Here is a 26,432-nt window from a genome sequence, read left to right on the forward strand (position 1 = left end):
AGAGTCTGTGATTTTTTTTTATATTAAATAATCAAGGATTCCTCCACTCTTCACCACACTGCCAAAGGGGTCTACAGCACCAAAAAAAGGGTCAGAACTCATGATCTAGAGGGAATTCAAGCATAAGGTGAGGAATTAGATTGGCATAGACTCAGACCATGATGTCAAAATCTTCCTAGTCCTAGGAGAAAGGAGAAGAAATGGGAAAGGCAGTAAAGGAGACAAAGGAGGTAAGAGAGGTAAGTAATTAGCAGCATAATTAGTGCACAGAGCATTGAACTTGGGAGTCAGAGGGCCTGGGTTTGAACACCAACTCTACCGTTTACTGCTTACTGTCCCTTGCTCTCTTCAGGCCTTGTCGCTGAGGTCACTTGTAACTCAGATGTTTTACTAATCCACAAGCTTCCCCAAAAGGTCACAGAGCAGGTAAGTGACGGGGCAAAAGCAGAGAGCGTGGCTCCCTGGGCTCCAAGGTGGGAGGGGGTATGGCAAGCTTACCTGTAAGTCTTATGCAGTTCCATGATTCTCTCCTCCAGCTCTTTGGTCTGGTTGGGGGCAAAGCGGAGCTCGCTGACATAGTTGCCCACATGTTCCTCGGCATCAAAGTCTCCCAGCTCAGCCTGAACGGCGTAGGAGCCCAGCAATGCATGTGTGACGAAGGAGCAGGGCAGACGGCCGGTGATGATGTCTGCCCTCAGCTGCAGGCACAGGTAGTATCTGGGGGCAGCAGAAAGAGTGTGCTATGCAGGTGCAGCATCCTTGCACAGAGATTCAGAATGGGGAGCTCTAAGTAACAAGCCCATGGCATGGGGTATTCTAGGGTGAAGGCAACCTTCTGGGAGTCTCCCAGGATAATCCTGGACAAAGCTAGATGGACTATGAGGGTCAAGGAAGGTCAAGTCCATTTAAGTCCAGCCAGAAGGCTATGTCTTCGCTCACTATCCAGGGCCTAACTACCTCAGGCACACAGAACGTTATAGCTGGAAGAGATAAGAGACAGTATCTTCTCTGAACCTTTCATCTCCAGGTGAGACCCAGAGAGGGAAAGAGATTTACTTAGGATCTGATAATAAATTAGTGGCAGAACTGATACTAGAATGCTATTCTCCTGATGCCATGTGTGCCATGTTTAGGACACTTTTTTTTAAGGCAATTGGGGTTAAGTGACTTGCCCAGGGTCACACAGCTAGTAAGTGTCAAGTGTTTGGTCTGAGATGGGATTTGAACTCAGGTCTTCCTGACTTCAGGGTCAGTGCTCTATCCACTGTACCACCTAGCTGCCCCTCAGGACACTTTCTACCACCACACCCCATTTCTAGTGTCTCTCAATCACCTCCAACCAGTCTATCTCCTATTCTTCACATTAGCTCAGTTTGTGCCAGGACTTCCCCTGCCTTACTGTTTTCCTCTGGCCCTCTGGTCCCTGACGGTTCCCAACCCAGAAGGGCTTAGTTCCTGGAAGCTGGCAATCAATCAAAATTCTTGAGTGGATTAAATGGGAAAATGGACATCAAGTGATTTACAAATCTTCAAGTACTATATTGATGTCAACATGACAGTGGCTAGAGCACTGGACTTGGAGTTGGGATGGTCTGGATTCAAATTCTGCCCCAGACTCTTACTAGCTTTGTATCTGAGCAAATTACTTAACCTCAATTTTTTCATCTGCAAATTGAGGATAACAGCACCTACCTCAGAGTTGTTTTGAGGATCAAATGAGATAATGTATCTAAATTGCTTGGCAAAACTTAGAGTGCTGTATCAATGTCATCTACCTAAGCTCTCTATGTGAGGTGCTAATAATAGTAAAAATAGCTAGCATTTACATAGTGCTTTAAGATTTGCAAAGTGCTTTCCACATTTTACTTCACTTGAGCATCACAACAACCCTGGGAAGTAGGTGCTATTATTATCCCCATTTTACAGATGAAGAAACTGAGGCTGAGAAGGCTTAAATGACTCACCCAGAATCACTCAGCTAGCAAGTATCTGAGGCAGTATTCAAAACTCAGGTCTTCCTGATTCCGAATCTAGTATTTCATCCACTACGTCACCTGACTGCCCCAAAGATACAGGCTCCACAGTCTCTGGGGGCCCAGGGCCCAAACTCCACTGCTGATATCCTCAACTTGGGGCAAGCTGGTATGAAGGTGGTATGATTGAGATCTGGGCTATGGTGGCTACCTTCATAGGGGATAATGAGCTGACACAGAATGACTTCAATCTCATTTGTGATGCCATCTTGCCAACAGGAGGCCTTGTAGGTGCCAAGGACCTAGACAGGAATGCGGATGGCTCAACGTAGCCTCCTGCTCAAAATGACTCATAGCCAACATCTCACTGCCATAGTCTACTGAACCTGTTATAGGATCAGTAAATGAACCTGGGGGGTACTAGGTGGTGCAGTGGATAGAGCATGGACCCTGGAGTCAGGAGGACCTGAGTTCAAATCCGGCCTCAGACACATAACACTCACTAGCTAGGTGACTCTGGGCAAGTCACTTAACCCCAACTGCCTCACCAAAAAATAAATAAATAAAATTTTAAAAAGTAAATGAACCTGTGGAATAGCCATCAGCACGATTAGAACATTGGTTGAGTACTAGAGGCTGGATCTGTATCTCTGAAGCCTAAAGTTCAGGGTCAGACACTTAGCTGTGTGACTCTGGACAAATCATTTAGCCAGAGTCTTAGTTTCCTTATCTGTGAGGAGGGTTTGGACTCAAGGACTACTAAGGTCCCTTCCAGTTCTAAATGGATGATCCTATGGGTCCACATGGCTCCCCGAAGTCAGAAGGGGCTGAGGACAAGCTTAGGCAAGTCTGGTTATAGGTTTGGAGATCATAGGAGTTGGAGTTGGTATGGTACCTTAGAGATAATTCAGTACAAGTCTCACAAATGGGGAAATTGAGGCCTCGTATGATCAAGGAGCGGATAAGGCTGTGGCCAGATGATTTATTCCCCAGGAATCTTCTTACTCTAATTCCCCTGATGTCCTTCTGCCCCTACTCTCCTCCCCATCTCCTGCCAAGGTATATGAGCTGTTATCTAAAGACATATGTTAGCATCAAGCTCGTTGTTGCAAGAACTGGGTTTGAGTCCTGACTTGGATACCTACTAGTTGTGTGACCTTGAACAACTCCCTTCCTCTCCCTGGTTGCTATGTTACCTCCCCCATAAAATCAGGTGATTAAAGCAGATGTTCTCTAAGGTCCTTTCTAGCTCTGACATTCTAAGACTGTGAATTGCCCTGTGATGAGCACCCCCACACACACATACACATAAACAGTCTGCCCTCTGCCCGCCTTGCTCTCATCTGGACAGTCACTTTCCTCCGAGTACTTCTACCTCCACAAACTGTTACATCCACATTGCTCCCTATGTGAAAACACACACACACACACACACACACTTTCTCTCATAGTCAGAAGATCACTGGGCCACATACACCCCCTCTCACATCTACCCACCTTCCGGGCTATGGGCACATGTATTTAAACAAAGGTCTGCTCACAGCCAGTTGTCCCTGGGACTACCCAAGAAAGACCACTTGCCTCTCACCTTGTGATGTCTTCTGTGAGCTGGGCTGGATCCGGAGGATAGAATTTGACTGTAAAGGCAAAATTCCAGGGGCCACCTGCAGGGAGGAGGAGACAAGCAGGGATCAGAAATGTCCCCATCACTGTGGATGGCTCAGTCACACTTATGTCACCTCATGTGTGACACCTGCTTTTAATGTTTCAGTGTGCCCTCACATATATCATGTCACAACAAGCCAATTAGGAAGACAGGGCAGGACTTTGTTATTCCCATTTTACAGATGTGAGAACTGAGACCAAGAGGTATTTGTTCAACATCACACAGGGATGAGCTGGAGTGTATCAAGAGAAGGGAGGCCAGGGTGGGGAGAGGACTCAAAATCAAGCTGAAGGGGGACCAGCTGAAGAAACCAAGGATGTTCCTTTCTGGAAAAGAGAAGCCTTAAGTGAGATGGAACTGCTGTCTGACAGCATATGATAAGCTGTCATAGGGAAGGGACATATGTGGCCCCTGAGAGCAGTGTGAGGAAGGTACATGGTGGCATATTTCAGTCCAATATAAGGAAGATCATCTAATGATCAGAGCAGTCCATTGACGAAACAGACTGCTTCAGGGAGTAGTGAGTTTCACATCACTAGGCATGTGCGATCCATGCCTGTTAATACGGTATAGTGTCATAGAAACAGTCCTAGACTTGGAGTTAGGAATCTGGATTTGAATCCTGGCTTTGATATACTTGCTATATGACATTGGCCAAATCAGTTCCCCTCCTGAGCCTCAGTTTTCCTCACCTGTAAAAATACCACTTGTATTATATACTTCACTGGGTTATTTGTGGTGAAAATGCTTTGTAAACCTTAAAGTGCTCTAGAAATGTGAAGGATTATTATTGCTAGAAACATTGTAGAAAGAATGCTTGAGGGTAGAGCAGATAACGTTTAAGGCACCTTCCAATTCTAAGACTCTATGAATCCTGCCTCCTCCAAGAAACCCCGTCTGAGTGCTACATCTCCTTTCAGTGACTCCCTCTTACAGCTCAGGTTTAGAAACTGATTCTCCGCTGTTGTGTCTTGTACTCCAGCCCAGGCATTTTGGAACTGTTGTGTTTTCTTAGATAGGATGGGAATGTCTCTAGAGTAGCTAGGAGCCCCAGGTGGGGCCTACACACAGGCCCTAATAAATCTCTTTGGACCATAGGAACCAAAAAGAACAATCCTTCCCAACTTCCCCAACCCCCATGCATGAGTGATAGCTAATATCTCCTGCCTGTCTCCTAGTTGTCATGGAAACAGGCTCACCTACAGCTTCCCAGCCAAACGCCTGGGGAGCTGGGGTTATCTCTCCAGAGACTAAGAAGCTAGAGGTGGGGAGAACAGAGGGCACAGGCATTTTGCCACCAAGCCCACCCAACCCCTCTCACCCAGAAGGGCCTCCCTCACCCCATCTGTCCAAAGACAGCCTGGCCTAGCCCCCACAACATGGCAACTCCCTCTGGGATAAGGGGGTTCTGGCTCCCAGTTCTTTCCAAGGCTACAGATTCATAGAATATTCAGGTCAGAAGGGCCCTTAGAGATCATCTAGTCCAATAATTATAGAGAAACTGAGGCCCAGAGAGGGGAAATGACTTGTCCAGGGTCAGACAGATAAATAGCTGAGATGGAAAATAAATACATATCTTCTGACCCTAAATGTAGGGCTCTTTTCACTACCAGCCTCTATCCTATGCTATGTGGAATAGCCCTCGCCAGGGGTGGGGAACCTGAGGCCTCAGGGCCACATGTGGCCCTCTAGGTCCTCAAGTGTGGCCCTTTGACTGAATCTACAACCTCGAGGCCACATGTGGCAGGTTCCCCACCCCTGCAGATTGAGAACAAGAAGACCTGAGTTTTAATCCAAACTTCCCTCACTTACCATGTGACCTTAGGCAAATGTCTTACCATCTTTGGGCCTTCCTCATCTATAAAATAAGAAGCTAGGCTAGATGATGATGTCTAAGCCTCTAGCAGTCTGTGCTTTAAGGATGACTTTGATTTCTCCCTGGTGGAACCAGAGTCTCTCCCGCCTCCATGTATAATAAAGATAATAACGAGAGCTCTCACTTCTATAGAGTTTTAAAATCTGCAAAGCACTTTCCTCACCATAATCCAGTGAGGCAGGAAGCAAGTATAGTTATCTGAATTTTATAGATGAGGGAGCTGAGTCTCAGAGAAGGGAACTGATTTGTCCAGGATCATTTTTATTTGGTAGGAGTGATGGAACTAGGATTTGAACTCAGGACTGACTCCCAGACTAGTGCTCCCAGACTAGTTTCGCATGTAGCCTCTGAATCTGCGTTACATACAAAGCTCGACTAACCAGAATCCAGGTCAAAAGTGCCTTCAATTAACCAAGAATGTTTCCCTGCATTCCTCTATGTGAAACTGGGGGGAGATGACAAGCAAATGGGCCCAGAAAAAAGAGTGACCCTTGAAGTAAACTAGGATTCATAGAATCATAGAATATCAGAGCTAGGATCAGAGTTCTAGAGGTAGAAGTGACCTCAGATGTCATCCAGTTTAACCCTCTCTTTTACAGCTGAGGAAACTGAGATCAAAGGAGGTTAAGTCACCTACCCAAGGTGACACAGGCACTAAGTGGCAGAGCCACAATTTGAACCCAAGTCCTGATTCCAAAACCAGTGCTCTTTCCAGCTAGAAAGACTCAGAGGCTTTTTTTTTTTTTTTTTTACAGAGGAGGAAGCTAAGGCAGAGAGAAAAGACTTACCTAGGGTCTTGCGGTCAGCAAGATAGTCAGAAGTTGAATATTCATCTCCTAGCTTCAGGGTCATACCTCTATCAGGACTTCCAGGGGAGTAGGGGGGGAGGGGAGATGAGTGAAGGGGAAGGGGTCCTAGGCTGTGACAACATTAGTCCCTTCTATACAGGGTCAGACAAGGAGAATTCCCATTTAGAATGATCCCCAAGTGCTGCTAGATTCTCTAGTTCCAGAAAGACTGACTGGTCTGGGCCCCTGTAGCAGCCCTGTTGATCCCAAGGATCTGAGCAGCAGGAGGACCATTGGTAATCACCTCTTCCTTCCTGGATACTCTGCTCCCTTGGATTCCACAACTCAACCCTCTCTGGTTCTCTAACTACCTATCTGGTTGCCCTCTGTTCTCCTTGTTAGATCATCATCCATCTCCCACTCTTACCTTCTAACCATTGGCTCTCCCAAGATTCAGTCCTGAGCTCTCTTCCCTTCTCTCTTTCCCTTAGTGATCTCATTCATTCCTCTATGTTCAACTAACAGCTCTACACGGATGACATCCAAATCTGTTTCATAAAACTATAGATTCTTAAAGGTCACAAATCTAGCCTTCGTGTCTCTTCTCAACTACAAATTCATCCCTACCAACTCTCTGGACAGATCCTCCAAGATACCCTGTTGGCATCGTAAGCTCAACATGTTCAAAACAGAACTCCTCATTTCCCCCCACTAACCTCCCTCCAAAAACCTGTTGCTCTCCCAAATTTTCCTATTTCTGTGAAGGGCTCCAAAATTCTATTAATCACATAAATGGACAACCTTGGAATCACCCTTCACACTTCCCTCTTCCTAACCTTACCCAACCTACCACTCACATCCAACTGATCACCAAATCTTATTAATTCTACCTTCATATCCATTCATTTCTTTCCACTCACACTACTACTCTCTTAAGCCCTCACTGCCTCTCCTTGGTATTATAGTACCATTAGTACAAATGGTGAACACATTATCTGAAGTTAAATTTATGTCAAATATGGTAAGTACTTCCAGTCCAATGGAATGCAGTGTAAGTTAAATATTATTATTATAGTATATAATATATTATAATGATTTGCTCATTAGCATCTGTTTCCAGTTGCTCTCCTTTGTAATTCACTCTCTACACAGCTGCCAAAAGGCCATCGTCTGACCATATCATTCCCCTGCTCAAAATTCTTCAGTGGCTCCCTATGGCCTCTAGGATAAAATGCAAACTGCTCAGCCTGGTTTTTAAAGCTCTCTATAATATGGCTCCAAACACCAATCCACTCCACATTACTCTCCTTCAGGCACTTAGGTTCCAGCCAAACTGAATGACTAGCTGTGACCCAGACTTACCAGCATTCTATCATATCCCACCTCTGGGCCTTTGCAGAAGATATTCTGCATGCACTCTCTCCTCATCTCTGTCTTTCAAAATTGTTATTACCATTCAAAGTTCAGTTTCAGTGCTATCTCTCTATAAAGGCTTCCCTGATCCCTTCCAGTTGTTAATTCTTGCCCTTGCCCCTTCCCCCCTCCCCCACGTTCCACCTCACCAAGAATTATCTTTCACTTCCTTATCTGGGTATATATCATATTCCTCAAATGGAAGGTAGGCTCCTTTCTAGGATAGAGACTATTGTGTTTGTACCTTTATATCCCCAGCACTCAAGACAATCCTTTGTGCAAAATAGGCACTTGATACATGTTTGTTGAATTCAAGAATATCCTGAAATGACATTTCTATTCTGGGCACCTCTCATTTTCACAAAGTTTTTCTTTACATTGAGCCTAATCCCATCTCTCTGCAACTTCTACTGAAGGTCTAGCCCTGCCATTAAATGAGCTATGTGACACTGAATAAGTCCTTTTCCCTCTCAGATCTCCAGTCCCCAAATTAGGACCTGACTTTTTGCCTTTGGGGTATGGTCCAATGACCAAATGAGATAATAGGTGTGAAGTTCCTTTCAATACCTAGGTATCTGGCTGGAAGTAGCCAGGAGCCTATGACTCATCTACTCATGGGGCCAAGTTTAAACCCTACCCTGTCTTTGAGCCTCCCCATACATCTACCCCTGGGATTTGGTGGATAGAGCGTCAGGAAAACCTGAGTTCAGATCCTGAAGTTTCAGATCGGAAATTTACCAATTGTGCGACCATAAGCAAGTCACTTATAACTTCTCTGAGCCTCACTTTCCTTATCTATAAAATGGGTATATTGATACCTGTTGTACCTATCTTAGAAGATGACTGTGAGAATCAAAAGAGAAAGTATATAGAAAGCTCTGCACATTTTGAATGGCCATATCACTGTCATTTATCATCATTATCATCATCATCATCATCATCATCATCACCAACAACACTCCACCTGCCCCGCCACAATATTTAGTCTTTGTTTTACTCACTACGTATCTGTTTCTTGATTTCCTTGGAAGGGTCCAGCCAGTTCTAAAAAAGAAAAGAGAGATGCTCAGAGGGAACAATGAAGGAGGAAAGGAAGAAGTGAGGCTAAGAAGGGGCCAGTAAATCGTAAAACTTGACCTGCTGGTCCTACTATGAGATTCTTTCTTAAGGATGCTATAAAATTCCTTTATCTGGTCATAACCTCCTACCATTCATTCTTTCCCTCTGCCTTACTCTTCTTGAACCAGTTCACCTCATTATGACCACAATGCTTTTACCTCCCAGAACTTTCCCAGCCAACAATCCTGTTCTGACTTTCACTTACCTCTCTTCCTAATCTCAACCTTATAATTAACCAGTTCACCTCTACATTGTCCTCTACTCTTGAATCCCTTGCCCTATGGCCCTGTCACCCCCTAAGTCTTGCTAAACCCAACCCTGGATTATTCCCACCTTCCACTTCCTTCCTTCCTACTCATATGCTCCTGAACAGAGCTGAAGGAAATCCTAAAGCTTGGAGATTGAGTTCCCTAACAATTTATGTTAATATCAGTTGGACCTTTGCTAATGCAAGGCAATGTCTATATGTATCTATCTATATCTATATATATTAAACACTACCATGCCCTCAAGCTATCATCCTTTTTCTTTCCTCCTTTTCTCAGTCAAATTCCTAGAAAAAGGCTCCCTTAACTCCTTACATCTGCTTCCTTTTTAACTGTCATCTCAACCCCTTGAAATCTTGCTTCAGACTTCATCATTCACCCCTCTGGACTTCTCTGCTACATTTGACACTCTTGACTACCACCTCTTTCTGGACGCCCTCTTCATTCTGGCATTTTGCAGACACTACGTCCTCTTAGAACCTCCCCATGTGATGACCACTCCTTTTCAGTTTCCTTTGCTGGACCATTATCTATCTTATACCCTTAATGGTGTGTATACCCCAAGGCCTTGTCCTTGGCTCTCTTACTCACTCACATGGTGACCTCAACACTCTCGTGGGTTTAATTATCATCACTACACATGACTTCCAAATCTACGTACATAGATATCTACATATCTGCCCCTCTGCCTCTCCTAAACTAGAGTACTGCATCACCAACTGCCCAATTTTGAACTGGGCATCCTATATAAAGGAGAACTCACTAACTTTCCTCCTGAACCCACACTTCCAAACTTCCTTATTTCTGTGTAGCGGTTGGCAAAGTGTCTGGCGCATCGCAGGCACTTAACAAATGCTTATTGACTTGATCTTATTACAGGACGCTATCATCCTTTCCGTCTCCTAGGTTCCCGGTCTTGGTGTCATCTTGGACTCTTCACTGTCTCTCCAACATATCCAATGGATAGTCAAGTCTTGACGTCCATGTGCCATCCCTCCCATCCATCTATCCCCTTCTCTCTACTCATATAGCCACCACTCTAGTTCAGACCTTATGACTTGTCATCTGGACTACTGCAATAGCTTCCTAATCAATCTCCAGGCTCTCAAGTCTCTCCTCTTTACAATTCACCTCCCACAAAGCTGCCAAAGTGACTTTCCCTAAGCAAGGCTGTGACCATGTCATTCCCCGATTCAACTCCAATGGCTCTAGGATCAGATTTCACAATCTGGTTGGTCCTAACCTACCTTTCCAGTCTTATTGCACAGTACCCTCCCTTATGCACGCTATGATCCAGCCAAACTGACCTTCTTGGTATTTGTTATATGGAACATTCCATTTTCCATCTACTTGTTTTTGGACTGCATGTCATCCATACTTATAATGCACTCCCCACACACCTCTGCCTCTTAAGATTCCTAGTTTTTTTCCTTAAAAACCCAGCTTAAGCACCACCTTCTACATGAAGCCTTTCCTGATCACCCTCTCAGTTGCTAGTACATCTCTCCCCACAAGGTTACTTGTATTTATTTTGTGCATACTTACATAAGCACACATTGTCTCCACATATAAAATATAAGCTTCTTGTGCTTAGAGGCTGTCAGACTATCTCATTTTTTTTTCTTTTTATTTCCAGCACTAAGTGCAATACCCAGCACACGGCAGGTATTTAAAAATGCTTGTTAACTGACTAGCATGGTGCCTGGCATATAGTAGGTATTTAATAAATTTCTGTTGATCGATTAAAAAAAAGTGGCTCATTGGTCACATATATCAGTCATTCCTAATGGCTTTGTCTGTAAGTGTGGAAGAAAAACAACATGTCAACAATCTATACGTCCAATGATTGAGGAATGGCTAAACAAATTATGGTACATCAATGTACTATAAAATTATTGTTTCATAAAAAAGTAACATATAAAGAAACATGAAAAGACATCTAATGAAAATCGAAGGAAGAAGAACTAGAATATACAGAATGACTGTACAAAAAAAAAAAAAACCCTCTCTGGCCTTTGCTCCAGTTGTTTCCTATACGCTCTTTTACTGGCTGAATTCTACTTGCCCCTTAAAGTCCAACTCAAGTACCACCCTTTCCAAGAATCAATCAATAAACATTTATTAAGTGCTTACTATGTGCCAGGCACTATGCCAAGTGCTTAGGAGACAGAGACTAAAATGAAATGATCCTTGCCCCTCAGGGGTATACATTTTATACTGGGGGACACACAACATAAGTACATAAGTTTATATAAGATACATACAAAAAAAAATACAATGGGGGAGGGCGGGGAGGTGCCAGAAGCCCAGGGAATTGAGAAAGGGCTCCAGTGGGAGGTGGTACTTGGGAACGCGGATTCCAAATGGTCAAGTGGAGGAGAAAGTGAATTCCAGGCAGAGATGGGAGATGGAATGTTGTGTACGAGGAAGAGCACAAAGTCGGGTTTGGCTAGAACAGAGAGTCTGGGAAAGAGAATAATGTGTGATAAACCTAGAAGAGGCAGGAAGGTGAAGGAGGAAAGGAAGACCTGGGATCATTAGGAATGTTGTCCGTAGGAGTCCATATGCAAAAACAGCCTGAAACTTACTTATTTCCCTCTGCTGCTCCTCCCGTACCCCACCCTTCAGCACCGAACAACATTCCAACCCCTAAAAGCATCTGCACCTTCCCCTCTCAGAAAGCTCTGCTGGAGCTGCTTAGAGACCAGCCCCTCCCTACTATCAAATGACTACCCCTTCTTTAGCCTTTTCTGAGGGCCCCCCAGCTGAAAATGATCTCCCCTCCTCTTTAGCTCCAGAGTTCCTCAGGCCTCCTTTATCACGCTCTATTGTGTATAATAGATCTCTTTGTCTGTCTTATCTCCCTCTAGTAGCTGCTGCTTTGCCGCACCCCGCCTCCCCACTTCCCCTTCCCTTCCCAGGAACTCTGTGAGGTCTATTTCATCTATCCTCTCTTCCCAGGCCCCGAAAAGAGCAAAACACAGGGTCCTACACATAGTAGGCTAAGTTTGCTAAATAAATGAATGAATGAATGAGGTATTTGGGGAATGGAAATGAAGGAGAAAGGGAGAGGATCAGGGAGGGGCTTGTAGCCAGCGGAGGGAGAGGATGGGGAGACCTCGAGGAATCAGGAAGCCCCCTAGGCCTGGTCCTTAATTTCAGTACCTTCTGGCTGTCTGGGTCACAGAAGGTCAGCCCAAAGTAGTCCTTCTCCAGGAGGTTGAGGTGTTCGCAGACCATGTCGAAAAGGACCTGCCCTCGGCCATGTTTCTGTGGATAGAGACACAAATGGTGTCAGGGAGTCGGTAAAGTAGGGCACCCAGGTGGTGGGTGGGAGCAGCTATTTCCAGAGTCCCCCAGGCATGGGCCGCTGCCAACCAGTTCAAGCCAGTGCCAAAGGGGTGAGCAGTAGGACAACAATGAATGCCCTACCCATAGTATGAGAGAGAGTAGCCACCCCTCTCCACTTCAGTCCTAAATCCTGAGTGGCCCTAAGGACAAACAGTAGCACCAGAGGGGCCTCCTCTTTCTCATGATCTCCACACAGCCCTTGGTCCAGTATCCAGGCTCCCAGGAATATTCCTAGCTTCCCTACAAAGCTCCTCCTGGGCTCATCGAGTTGGCAGCCTACATTGCTCTAGAAAGGGAAAGCTCCACCTTCCTTTGGAACAGATAGGAAAAGAGGAAAATGGATTCAAACTCCTTCTCTAGGTGACACAATGGATAAAGTACTAGGTCTGAAGTCAGGAAGACCTGAGTTCAAATCCAGCTTCAAACACTTACTAGCAATGTGACTCTGGGCAAATCACTTAACTTCTGTCTGCCTCAGTTTCCTCATACTATAAAATGGGGATAAATCCTACCACATCAGGGGCAGCTAGGTGGCGCAGTGGATAGAGCACCGGCCCTGGAGTCAGGAGGACCTGAGTTCAAGTCTGCCCTCAGACACATAATACTCACTAGCTGTGTGACTCTGGGCAAGTCACTTAACCCCAATTGCTTCACCAAAAAATAATTAATAATAATAATAATAATAATAATAATAATAATAATAATAAAACATACCTCCCAGGGCTGTTGTGAGGATCAGCTATCAAGATGAAATTTGTACAGTGCCTGGCACATAGTAGGGGCTTAGTCAATGTTAATTTCCTTCCCTTCACCCTCTCTGAGCCTCCATCTCCCCATCTGTGCAATGAGGAGGTTGGATGAGATGATCTCTAAGATCCCTTCCAGCTCTAATAATCAGCAGAGTGACCAGGACTGATTTTCCCACCCATAGCTCCAGGCCCAATCTAGTATCTTCTGGCCCTACCTCCACCTCACACTCATATTCTGAGGCATCCAGCAAGGTCACATGGCAAATGGCACTCTTAAATTTCTTGGCGATCTTCTGGGGAGATTTCTGGGTCTTGCTGGGTGTTGTCCTGTCAGATAGGCCATCGGTCTCGACATAATCCTTTTCCTCCATGTCGAGGCCCTGCAGATCAGCATCAACACAAAGAACTTGTTATCACGGCCTCCTTCGACCTTCCGGAAAGAAGCTTTCCTGTCTCTCTGAGAGAAAGTAAGCTACTTGAGGGCAGGAACTGTTAATATCTTTGTCTTGGTATTACCAGAATCTTAGCACAGTATCAGGAATATAGCATGTGCCTAATAAATGTGCTTTGATTAACTGATTAATGGGGAGATAAGCTATGGACTGGGAACCAGGGGTCCTAGGGTCTATTCCTGACTCCACTGATGATCCACTAAGAGACCCTGAGCAAATCCATTATCCTCCCAGGCTTCTATTTCTATCTTTGTAAAACAGTGATAATAATTCCAGCTCAATTTCCCTACCCGGGCTACTGAAATGGAAGCGTTTGGCAAACACTGCACCAGAGAAATGGGAGTCAGCCCTCCCATTAGGCTGTAAGCTCTGGGAGGGCAGGGACTATTTTGCTCAACTCTGTCTCCCCTCAAACACAGAGCACTGGAGGAAATAAGTCAACAGGATTTTCAAGCAATTATGTATCTGAAGGGAAAAGGCTAAAACGTTCACGGAATCAGAGACTCGTAGGATCTTTGAGTAGGAAGAGGACATCTAGGTAGGTGCTGGGCAATAAACCTCTCAGACCCGGAGCAGCCCTTCCATAGCTCTCTTCCATAAGTGGTCTTCAGTCACCTTTTGAGGCTCAAGCTCCCAACATCTCTCGAAGCGGCCTGACCTACAGCTCGACATCTCTGAGATTTGTCAAGTTCTTCCTTATATGGGACTAAAAATGTGGGCCTGGACCTCTCCCACTTTGCTTCTAACTCTGCCCTCTGGAGCCAAACTGAACACGCCTGATCCCTCTTCCACATTCCTAGCTGTTTGTGCTAGAAGACAGCCAACATGCCCCGCATTAAATCTCTTCTCTAGGGGCAGCTAAGTGGTGCAGTGGATAGAGCACCGGCCCTGGATTCAGAAGGACCTGAGTTCAAATCCGGCCTCAGACACATAACACTTACTAGCTGTGTGACCCTGGGCAAGTCACTTAACCCCATTGCCTAATCCCCTCCCCCCCCCAAAAAACAAATCTCTTCTCTAGAGTTGTCCTGCTTAGCCTCAGAAGGCAAAACTAAAAGTACTGGGGGAGAAGAGGGGCAGGTCCAAAGGACCTGGATTTCAGCTCAGCATAAGGAAGAATGTTCCAAATCTTAGCTGTCCAATGATGGGGTTAGGTGATTTTGGGAGAAAGTGAACTCCCCATCACACAACATCTTCAAGCACAGAGGGCATGACTGCTTCCTGCTCTTAGAGATCCTTTCCCACTCAGAGATTTCAGTCTAAAGTTTAAGGATTCTTCTACGAGTTATAGTTTTTATAAAGGAAAATATATAGAACTAAAACATGCGCTAATGCTACATTCTCCCTCAGTTGTTCACACCTGGGGTGGGAATCCCTTACTTTGGGATGTTTTTGGTCAAAACCAGACACCATTTTGTACCAGGTGGCAGGGACACAGACTGTGGGCTAAGGCCTCAACTGGCTCACTGTGTGACTTCAAATGCCTCTAATGCCAGTTTTATCTCCTTAGCCCAGGGATTCTTAATCTTCTTTGCTATCATGGATTCTTTGGTGTTCTGCTGACTCCTTGTCAGAATAATGTTTATAAACATAGAAAACACTTAGGATTACAAAGGAAACCAATTATTCTGAGACAGTTATCCAACTATTTTTCCTTTTTTTTTTTTTATCCAACTATTTTTCTAAAAGCTTTTGGATCCCAGGTACGGAACCCCTTCTTTAGGTAAATGTGAGCACTTGAAAAGCAGACACCCATGTGTTCTCCTTCTGTCTCGCCTTTGGTGAAATTAGGTTGGATGATACATGGACCCAAAAAACTAAACTGGGCAGAATCTCTTCTGGGTGTGCAGGGAGGGACAATGGCCTTGGAGAAAGGAAACACAGATTCTCTGTCTCTATGACCTTTCCTCCTCTGAACCTCAGTTCCTTTTTCTGTAAAATGAGGAAGTTGAACCTAATCCAAATGAGACCTCTAAGGCTCCTTCAAGCTCTGACATATCATTCTTCTAGAGTTCTGAAATCAGTACACCTGGGTGTACTCTGACACTAGCTGTGTGACTATGGGCAAGTCATTTAACCTCTCTGTGCCTCAGTTTCCTCATTTGTAAATAGGGATAATAATGTTTGTGGTACCTATCTCACAAGGTTGTGGTGAGGTATAAATGTATGCAAAGTCCTTTAGAAAACTTTAAATTTTTATATTAATCAGATATTATTATTAGTCCCAGTCTCACCAGTGACTCCCTCTGTGACCTTGGACTAACTTCCTTCTACTCTCTGGGTCTCAGTTTCCTTATTTGGAAAAATGATGATCTCTAAGGTCCTTCCCAGCTCTGATCTTCTAGGAATTTAGTTTATTTTCATAGAGTTAGACTGATTTGAATTGTTTCCAGTGAATAGTTCATTAAGCCAGAGCAGGAAGGCTTGAGGAGAACCAGTATCCCACTGGTACACAGAGCAGGAAAATTGTATTCTCAGCATCCCTGCTGGCCATGGGGTTTGGAAGAAGGACCTGTGGCCAGCCCCAAGCGCACAGTCAGGCCCCTTCGGCAACTCAGGACACTCACCTGCTCCGTGTGCCTGGGATCAGGCTGGGTGCCCTGCTTCTCGTTGGAATTAGCTTCAGGATGGCCAGCAAGGCCGTGGGGGGCTGCGGTGGCAGGGGCCTGAGAGGCTGAGGCTTCAAGCTGCTGTGGGGGTTGGGGTGGAGGGTCTTCCTGTGCTTTCTTCACCTCAGCATCAGGGCCTGTCTCCATTGTCATGGTGACCAGCAAGCCTGGGCAGGCATAAGCGAGGGCACAAGATGGGAGCGAGAGGCATGGGAATAATGGTGATAGAGGGGCAGGAGGGGCAGGAGCCACAGATGGAAGGAGGGAAAGAGACAGATGGAGGCAGATGGAGAGTCACAGGGAGGGACAGAAAAGACCAAGGGAAGAGAAAGACACAGAAACAGGTTACTGGAGGACAGACTCTTAGCCCTACAGGCTGAACTCCTAGCCTATAAAGCCTCTGGGACAGGACGCTTTTCTAGCTCGTGATGACAAGCTCTCCCATAGGGGGCAACCCCTTTTTGGTGAAGTATAAGGAGCCCTGTACTAAGAGTCAAAGGACCTGAGTTCTACCACTCCCACTTCTGTCACTGACTTACTAAGTGACCTTGGCTAAGTTATTTTCCCCTCTGGGTCTCAATATTCTCTCCCTAACTGGAGAATAAAAATTTCTTTATAATGTGGCTATGTAAAAAGTCAGCAATTATTATTCCTTGGCCACGGGGACCAAAATTTAGATGGCTTGACTGCATAGGTATTCTTTCAGTCAGTCAGTCAATCAGCCAGCCAACAAGAATAGCTTAGCCAAGCACTGAGGATAGAATGAAAGGCAAAAACATGGTTCTGTCCCTGCCCTCAAGCAGCTTACATTCTAATGGGAGAGGGAACATGTAAATAACCAGATACAAAAAAGACACACAGAGACTTAATGTAAGGCACTCTCAAGAGGAAGGCACTAGCACCAGGGACTAGGAAAGGCCTCTCGGCAAAAGGTAGGATTTGGACTTCGTCTTGTTATTAACAACTGATGGGTCACATGAATGGTGGCCAACCTTGTACTTCACAGTCTTCTACAGGCTCCATATTATGGCCTCACCACCTACAGCACAACCATTCCCCTTCTTCACTTGGGCCCTGGACACCACCCCAGAGCCACAGCACCCCTCTCCCAAGGCCTTTCCCCATTTTCCCCATTTTCATACTCCCTACCTTTCCCAGCTATGCAACAGATTGGGGTAACTTAACTCTCTGGGGAACAGATGGGCCATCCCTCCCTGGGTGTGACTGCACCCCATAAGTACAAGAGGTGGTCTCATCACTGCTGGCCTTGATACACAGACCAAGCCTCAATCTTCCCAATGTCTGCCCCCTATCAATTGAATATGACACAGCTGGTAACAACAGCTCTGTGCCTGTTGGAGTCAGAGAGAGGAGGCGGTGATGCTGGAGAAGGACGTGGTAATATTAGGTAAATGATAGATTTACCCAACAGTCCTTCTATTTGGTCCTATCTACTGACTCTCACAGACCCTAAGTGGCACTCTAAGAATCCAGCTCCCTCTCCATTGCAGCAAAGAAGGTAAGGGTAACAGGAGTGGGGACCCTGTGGCCTCGGGGCCACATGTGGCCTTCTAGGTCCTCAGGTGTGGCCTTTTGACTGAGTCTAAGTTTTACAGAGCAAATCCTTTTATTAAGGGGATTTGTTCTGTGAAGTTTGGATTCAGTCAAAGGGCCACACTTGAGGACCTAGAGGGCCACATGTGGCCTCGAGGCCACAGGTTCCCCACCCCGAATGGTAGCTCTATACTACTAGTTCGGCCCCTTCTATTCATCTCTGGACTCCCCAAGTTCTAAGTTTGCACCCAGCAGCCCAAATAAAAGGCCCATCTCTCAGCCTCATCCAAAAATAGCTTTCACACTAAGGTCTGGTTTCACGTTCATTCTCATTCTGTGGCTGGCCTGTTTTCCACAGGGACAGAACTGACTCTCACACTTTTCTTTGACCCTCACTTCTTCTACATGACTGGGTACACAGACTGATCCAACAGCATTTTCCACCATCTTGCTATGGGGTACCCTCATGTTCAGTGAAAGAAGGACAAGTTCTCTGATATGACCACCCTTCCCTGCCCCATCCACATACACATGCCTTAAATGGCACATTAATTACAACTGCACACCCTTTAGAATGGCACATAAGTGATTATGAAATGTTGGTTCAACTGGATAGAAGTCAAACTTTCATTCACTATCTCATGACCTGGAACCCCCAATTAACCACAACCTCATAACGTGGAACAACCCCATGACCTAGAATCTTCAATGAAAGACAAGTTTGAGACCTAGAACCCATGGTTAACCTGTGATCATTCCTTTGTATTTGAACAGAGAAAAACAGATTAGCAGGTGGCTGAGGAAACCCCTAAATTTATCTTGTAAAGATTTAGTAATATATAAATGAATGAATAACTTCCAGACTCAGGCTACCCAATCTCCTGTACCTGTCCAATTCCCACTCTAGACAGGATGGGAAAAATCCATATACATTCATTCAATAGGCATTTCTTAAGCTACTACTATGTTCTAGGCACTAAAAATACAAAAACATCAACCCCTGCCCTCAAACAGCTTGCATTCTACTGTTCAAAAAAATAACCTTGATGCCCTAAATAACCTCCACTCTCTCCACTCCACAGCTTAAGGCACAAAAGAGGCCTCAATCATAAAGAAATATTTTCTAGACTGTAAGCTCCCTGAAGACAGGGATCAGATGTTCTTCATCTTTGCCTCTTCCACTTAAAGCCAGCACTGAGCTCTGCAGAGAATTGTTGTTCAGTCATTTTTCAGTCAAGTCTGACCCTTTGGGGCACCATTGGGGTTTTCTTGGCAAAGATACTGGAATGGTTTGCCATTTCCTTCTCTAGATCATTTTAGAGATGAGGAAACAGGCAGACATGGTTAAGTGACTTGACCAGAGTCACACAGTTAGTGTCCGAGGCCAGATTTGAACTCAGGAAGAGTTGTACTGACTCTAGGGCCAGCACTCTATCCACTGTTTCACTTAGCTGCCTCTGCAAAGAGTAGGTGATCAGTACAGATGATAAGAATCCACCTTTCAAATCAAAACAAGTCTGAAGTTTCCCCTAAACCCTAGAAAATTGGTCAAGATGACAAGAGAATAGTCAATGTTGGTCGGGCCATGGAAGACCTGCTAATGTGCACTTAGTAGAGTTGTGAATTGGTCTGTGAGGACCAATTGAGGAAACAATTTGGAAATATTCTCAGAAAATGATTAACATGTCCTGGACATATGCCTCAAGGAGATAAAAGATAAAAAGAAAGGTCCCATATTCACCAAAATACTTATAAAAACACATTTTGTAGGATCAAAGAACTAGAAAAAAAAAGTTGATGTCCAATAACCAGAGACTAGGTAAACCAATCATGGTACGTGAATGTAATGGAATATTACTGTGCTATGAGAAATGGTAACTATAGGGGAACACAGGAAGACTTATAAGAACTGATGCAGAGTGAAGTAAGCACAGCCAGGACAACAATGAACACAATGACTGCAAGATAAATGGAAAGCATAACAAAGCCACCATTGAAACCCAAAGCAGTGAGATTATAATGACCAAGTTTGGCTCCAAAGAAGAGATAAAAAGGCCCCTCCCTCTCTCCCTGGTATGGGGATGGGGCAGCCGAGGAGAACTATGATGTGGAACACTACAGATAATAAGTCTTTTTCAATGCATGGGTTAATTGTGCTGAACTGTTTTATTTTTTCCCCCTTCATTTGCATTCTTTGTTTTAAGGGATAGCTGTCCGGGAGAAAGAGGTGGTGCATATTGGGAAGTGTTGGTGATGTTAAAAAAAAAAGAGAGAGAGAAATACCAATAAATGTTTACTTAAAAAATAATGGTTCCCATTTATATTGTGCTTTATATATGTATTCTTCTTTGCTCCTCTTGACAGCTCTGCGATGTTAGATGGTACCATCATTATTCTTTTTTGAAGATGAGGAAACTGTGGCCCAGGTAGAAGAAAAGACGTGCTCAGAATGGAACATCTTATGAATAGCTAAAACTGAGACAAAGAGCCAGATCTCCAAACTCCAAGGTCACTGCTTTTATGACAAGATGCTGCATTGACCATGTGGTGTGGCACAGAGAGGCAGCAGAGGCTGATGGAGAGAGCTCTGGAATGAAAGCCAGCACACCAGCATTCAAGCCTGCCTCCTCCAAGAACTCACTGGGTGACTCTGGACAAGTCATTTCTCCCTCTGATTCTAAATTCTGTGCTCTTTTCTCTAGATTCACAACTAGGAGAAGCAGATATTGTAATATATGTGACAAGGGCTGCCTCCTCTCAGGCCTCATCTGCTGAGACAGAAAGCAAAACAGAACTTACTATCTTTCCCCCAAACCCACATCTCTTCTGAATCCCCATATTTCTGCTGAAGATACCACCATCCTCCCAAGTCTCCATCTTCTAGTCGTTATCTGTTCCATTACAATGGCCTTCCATTGTTCTTCCCTGCCTCAAGTCTCTCTCTGCTCCAATCCATCCCCCACATAGTTGACAGAGTGGTTTACTTGAAGTGCATGTCAGACCATGTCACTCCTCTACTCAATAAACTGCTCTGGCTCCCTACTGCCTCCAGGATAAAATAAAGCTCCTCTGTTTGTCTTTTTAAATCCTTCACGATCTACCTCCAACCAAAGGCTTTCTTGCTCTTCCTCATGCACAGCATCCCATCTCCCATCCTTGCACTGACCATTCCCCATCCCTAAAATGTACTCCCTCCACCTCATAGAATCCCCTTCTTCCTTCCTTCAGGTCCCAACTCAAGCTTCATCTTCTATAGGAAGGCTCCCCTGAACCCCATCCCTCCCTATTTTATTTTGTTTTTTAAATTAAATTTAATTTTTATATGTGTTTATTGTGTAAATGCTTATATACACACAAAAGGACATGTTGTCATCTCTGATAGAATGTGTCGGGAGAACAGGGATGATTTCATTTTTGTCTCTGTAGCCTGAAATGTTAGCTAATTATAGCTAACATTTACATAGATAGCACTAGAAGGTTTGTAAAGAGCTTTCTACATGAGTGTATAGATATATATATAACCTCCTAACCTCTCGGAGCACATTTGTAAATGCTTATTGATTGAGCAAGGATGCTCTCTACCCACTCCCCTGCTTATTATGTCCCCGTTATTACCCAGGGTTGACAGATGGGACCTTACTTACACTACTCATCATTTTAAGTCAGGCAGTAATGTTACCCCCACATGCCAGCCCCTCGGGTCAATACAGAGAAGTAACCCAGACACCCGGTAGGCATTTGTTATATACCAGGGTTTGGTTAAGCACCAAGTCCCATAGATATCTATGGAGACCATGCAGCTACATTGGCCAGAAAATTTTGGTCTGAAAAGGACCTTAGAAATCATCCTCTACCTCCTTCATTTCATAAATTTCCTAAGACCCAGAGAGAAGTAAACTGGTCAAGGTCACATGGGGAGTAGAAACCAGCAGAGCTGAGGGTCAAACACATACTTGCTGCTCTGTTATCTCACATGTATCACAACAGTGACCATCATAAGAACTGTACTGAACACTATATAATTACATAGTCAACCTCATTTTTATATCTCTATCAAGCAATTAATAACAATAAGTCATATTTGTAGAGCTCTTTAAGGTTTACAAATTACATATATTATCTTATTTGAGCCTCACAATAATCCTGTGATATAGGTGCTATTATTATTATCGTCATTTTACAAATGAGGAAACTAAGGTTCAGAAGTAAGGTGACTTGCTCAGGGTTACACAGTTAGTGTCTGAGACAGAATTCCAACTCAGGTCCAGCCCTCTATACATAACACTGCATAGATGACCATGCATATGTCACTAACCCTCAGAACCTCTATTCCTTCATCTGAGAGGAGAGAGCTTTGGAAACCTTAGAACTCTATAGAAATATGGCTTAATATTATTTCTTGAGTCTTGATATATGGAAAGAAGACTAGGGTGAGAGTCTGGAGACCTGGGTTCTAGTCCCAAGGTTTTCATGTTAACTCACTGGGTAAGTAGAGCATTTCTTTGGGCATTGATTTCTTCTTCTGTAAAATGGGGACAATCATTCTCACACTGCCTGCCTCTCAGAGGGGTGTCTGGAGACACTGAATGGGAAACTTGGGGAAAAAAAATATAACGAGTTCTATGAATACCAGGGATGATATTTCAGCGTCTGGTAGACTCAAGTCTGCCAGGCAAAGGGACTCAGGGCTGGGCCTGGGCACCGGGCAGCACCCATCTATTCCTGGGGCCCACAGTATCCGTGGGGAGGAGGTTGGCACACACTGGCTCTAGTGAAGGCTCCATCTGGCCATGGGCACACAGCCTCCTCTGTTATCTCAGGCTCAGGGCTAAGGACACTGAGCTCTCCCACCAGTCTCCTCTGGGGGAGTACCCTTGGCCTCTTTAGACCCCTACCACTGACCCTTTGGGGTGGTGGGGATGACACTCTTGGGTGGGGTGAAGTTGGCTCAATCCAACATGAAATCCAGGAGGCTGGAGGAGAACTCACCTCCCAGAGGCCTTCCTCTGTTTGAGAGAACTCAATTGAGCAAACCTGAGTTTGAACCCAAAGATGCCATATGGTGGGGGAGTGCTGAGGGCAGAGTCTGAGGTCCTTGCAAGAAAAACAGACTGGTTAAGAGAACCCTGACTGACTGGCAAAGCCTGAATGGCAAAATTACAGCATGCCAGAGCTTAATGATTATTTCATCCAACCCCATCAGAACTAGAACTGAAATCTCAAGCTACCAATTGCAACTCTAATATTCTTTCCACAGCCACATCGATAGTCTATATCTATGCCACCTGAGGGACCCCATCAGTCCTCCTCATTCTGTGCCCCCTGACAGACACCCCATGTGGGTCCCTAACCATACGACCTCCCCCACCAAGCACTAGGACCAATGCCCAGCCAGAGCGGAACCAAGGCAAAACCCAGAGTGGTCAGGACAGAAAGTCAGTCTAGAAACCGAAGTAAGAGAGAAGGAAGGAGGAGGATTGAAAAGGACCCAGATCCTGGGAGGGCCTAGGTCTGCAGACCCACACAAATAAAACTCACAGGACTTAGAAGCCAGATTATTCTTGAGTTTCTGAACCTTTAGTATGAAGGAAAAGGCCAGAGAGGACAAGACCTAGGGAGCCTAGCACCCAGCCAGGCTTCATTCCAGATCTCAGGCTCCATCAGTAGAGTAAGGACCCTGTCCAATCCTCCCCACCTCAGCAACTCTAACCCAAAGCACCCAAGAAATAGACAAGGGGATTGGGAGACAGAAAGAGGCAGCAAAGGGTGGAAAAACATAAGATAAAACTCTTCCTCCCTCCCCTACAGTCTGCAAACTCCAGCCTCCCCACCATGCTTCCTCCAGAGGTCTGCAGGCCCACCAGAATCCCATTTGCTTACTCACAGCAAGTTACCTCCCCAGCTGGGCCATCATTCCTACCTGGGGCTGGGCCATCCCCATCCCGGGAGGGGAGGGAAAAGACTCCTTGGCTCAGTTCTCCTCCAGGGTTGGGGGCTGCCCCACTCAAGGGCGGGGGAGGGGGAGCTCCCTCTGCAGAGCAGGCTCAGCTCTCAGACACCCCCGCTTGCTCCCCGTTCACTCACTCCCCCACTGGCGGGGAGGGTGATTGATGCTGACTGCAGTCGCAGCAGCTCAGCCTGCTCAGGGAGCTGGGCGATGTGCCCGCAGCCCGCAGCCCGCAGCCCACAGCCCTGGGGGCCTGGTGCTGGACAGGCTGCCAACCTTCTCCCCTCCCTCCCAACCCCCCACCCCCCCAGCTCCGCAGGCACTTGATGGCCCAGCCCAGCCCAACCCAAAGGGAAGCTGGCCACGTGCTGGCTGCATCAGCTCCGCGCTCTGACTTTTCACCCTCCTTTAGACCTCTGCCTCTCTCTATCTCTTCCTCTACAATTCTCCTTTATCTCATTCTGCCTCTCCCAATCTCTGAATCTATCATTTTCAAAGGACCTGAGCAGCATGCAGTCTAGTTCAACTGCTGCTTGTCTCTCTCCCAAGGTTGTGTAGCAGTGTCTCTCTCTGTTTATGTCTCTCCTTCATCCCTCTGCCTCCCACCCCAGAAAATCCTAGAATCTCAGAGTAAGAAGTCCCTTTAAAGGTCACCTGGTCCAGCCTGCACTTCCTTTCTCTGCTCTTCTCTCTTTTTTCTCTCTCCTTCTTCATTTCTGAAGTTCTGCCCCACTGAATTCTGCAACAGCCCTGCAGGAAGGGGTGGGAGAAACCTTGACTCATTCTTTATGACTCATCCTCATCACTACTACAATCCCACCTGGGATTTGAGGCCCTGGGTGCCCCTGGCACCCATCCCACTCCCTCCAACTCCTTCCCACCTAAGCAATACAAACTTACAGCCTTCAAATGCCCCTGTCACCTAGGAAGGGGGACATCAGCTGGAGTCAGGCTTGGTCACAGGCCTCTACGGGCCGGGCTCGACCTTGCCTCTAGAGGCTTCTCTGAAAGGATCACTACCCTCCTCCCCTCAGCCTACCCATCTTTCAAGGCCTTGTCCAAGTTCCACATGCCCTGGGAAGGAAGCCTTTCCCAACCAGCCCTCAATCAATCTCCTTCCTGAGTTGTTATGGCCCCAACTGTACCACCAAGATATTACTGAACAGGGTGGGACTTGGGTTTCACAACAGCCTTGTGAGGCTGACTGGGTAGGCATCATTCTCTCTATTTTACAGAGGTGGAAACTGGGACTCAAGAGAGGAGAAGGGACTTGACCAAGGTCATACTGCAAGGTAGTGTTGGTGGGCTCTTGACTGCCAATCCATTACACTATCCTGAGAATAATAAGGGTGGTGTTCAGGTGGAGTTAGACGTGGTCTTTTTATCATTACCACCCTCCTCACCCCCATCAATGTCTTGGGCTCCATTATCTGGGTTCAACAATTGTGAGCTGGGTAAGCCCAACAGAAGGCACTGCATGAGGGGATGGGAGGATGAGGATATGTGGTATACAAACCAGGTGTGTGTTCAAGGTGTGTTTACAATGAAAACAAATGTTTTCATAAATAAACAGAGTAACAAGGCTGGGTTGGGCCTCTCCCCACCTCCTCCCAATATGCTTTCAAGCTTTTGCTCATGCTACCCCCTTTCTTTCATCTTCCTGTCACTTCTTCCTGACCCCATTTCTTTCTCCTTTTCCTCATTCTTCTCCTTTCTTCTAATCTAGGAAGTCTTCCCTAATCACCACCCCCTTCAAGAAGTAAGCCCATCTCCCTCAGCATCAGGATTGAGCACTCAATTGGCCTTTGTTATTCCTTCAAGGGAAATAAGGAACAGAAACACAGATTCAGAGACTGAAGGTATCTAAGGTCTTGTACCCATAGATGGTCCCCGGCCACCCAAGTTCACACCCTCAGAGGCATCTTTGACTCTTCCCTCTCCTTCACTCCACCACCTTCAGTCAGTTATCTCCACCCTCATTCAACTGGTCTTCTATCATAGCCTCTTAACTGGCGTCCTAGCCTCTGGTCTCTCCCCTTTCCAATCGTCCACAGAGATTAGAGAATCATCGATTCAGAGCAGTAAGGAACCCTGGAGGTCATCTGGTCCAAGCCCTTCTTTTCTACCCAACGCAGAAGCTGAAGCTCAGAGGAATCAAGTGTATAAGGTCACCCAGGTGTCAGAGGTGGGAGCTGACTCATGGGAATTCAAATCTAGTCCTTCTGCTGGTACACACGCCCCTAAAAAGTCTATCCTTCCAAGGCACAAGTCTGACCGGGTTCCTTCCTCACTAAACAAGCCTTCAGAAGCTTCCCATTTCTGACGGGATAAAATATAAACTCCTTGACCTGGAGTGTAAGCCCCTTCACAGCAGAGTTCTCATGCATCATTCTTGTCTTATTTCACAGTCCTCCCTCCTTCGCAGACTCATGTTCCAGCCAAGATGAACTACTCGCAAGTCTTCAGATTCCACCTTCTGCCTGTCACCTTTGTGCACTGGCAGAAACCTAGAACACATGCCCTCTCCCACAGAATTTTTTAGAGTTGGAAAAGGTCTGGGTGGCCATCTACTCTAACACAAGAGTTGGAGAAATCCCCACTGTTGCTATTCAGTTGTGTCTGACTCTTTGTGACTTCATTTGGGGTTTTCTTGGCAAAGATACTGGAGT

General features: G+C 45.7%; 1 protein-coding gene across 13 annotated transcripts in view; it reads right to left on the reverse strand.

Annotated features, from left to right (window-relative positions):
• The window catches only part of EPB41L1 (erythrocyte membrane protein band 4.1 like 1), a 106,818-nt gene that overhangs the window by 44,093 nt on the left and 36,293 nt on the right, over positions 1 to 26,432 (reverse strand). For 11 of the 13 annotated variants that reach the window (XM_027867186.1, XM_027867198.1, XM_027867193.1 and 8 more), the window contains exons 2-7: positions 16,221 to 16,429; positions 13,417 to 13,581; positions 12,267 to 12,371; positions 8,718 to 8,760; positions 3,562 to 3,637; positions 499 to 717 (exon numbers count right to left, since the gene is read on the reverse strand). In XM_027867186.1, coding sequence (XP_027722987.1) covers positions 499 to 717; positions 3,562 to 3,637; positions 8,718 to 8,760; positions 12,267 to 12,371; positions 13,417 to 13,581; positions 16,221 to 16,415 — 803 coding nt within the window. In that variant the 5' untranslated portion in view covers positions 16,416 to 16,429. Of the gene's footprint in view, positions 1 to 498; positions 718 to 3,561; positions 3,638 to 8,717; positions 8,761 to 12,266; positions 12,372 to 13,416; positions 13,582 to 16,220; positions 16,430 to 24,417; positions 24,439 to 26,432 lie in introns of those variants that run through there. The other 2 variants (XM_027867187.1, XM_027867195.1) reach the window with 2 other exon arrangements.

The sequence above is a fragment of the Vombatus ursinus genome, unplaced genomic scaffold (genome assembly GCF_900497805.2).
Source record: "Vombatus ursinus unplaced genomic scaffold, bare-nosed wombat genome assembly UNPS02014785.1, whole genome shotgun sequence".
Taxonomy (NCBI): domain Eukaryota; kingdom Metazoa; phylum Chordata; class Mammalia; order Diprotodontia; family Vombatidae; genus Vombatus; species Vombatus ursinus.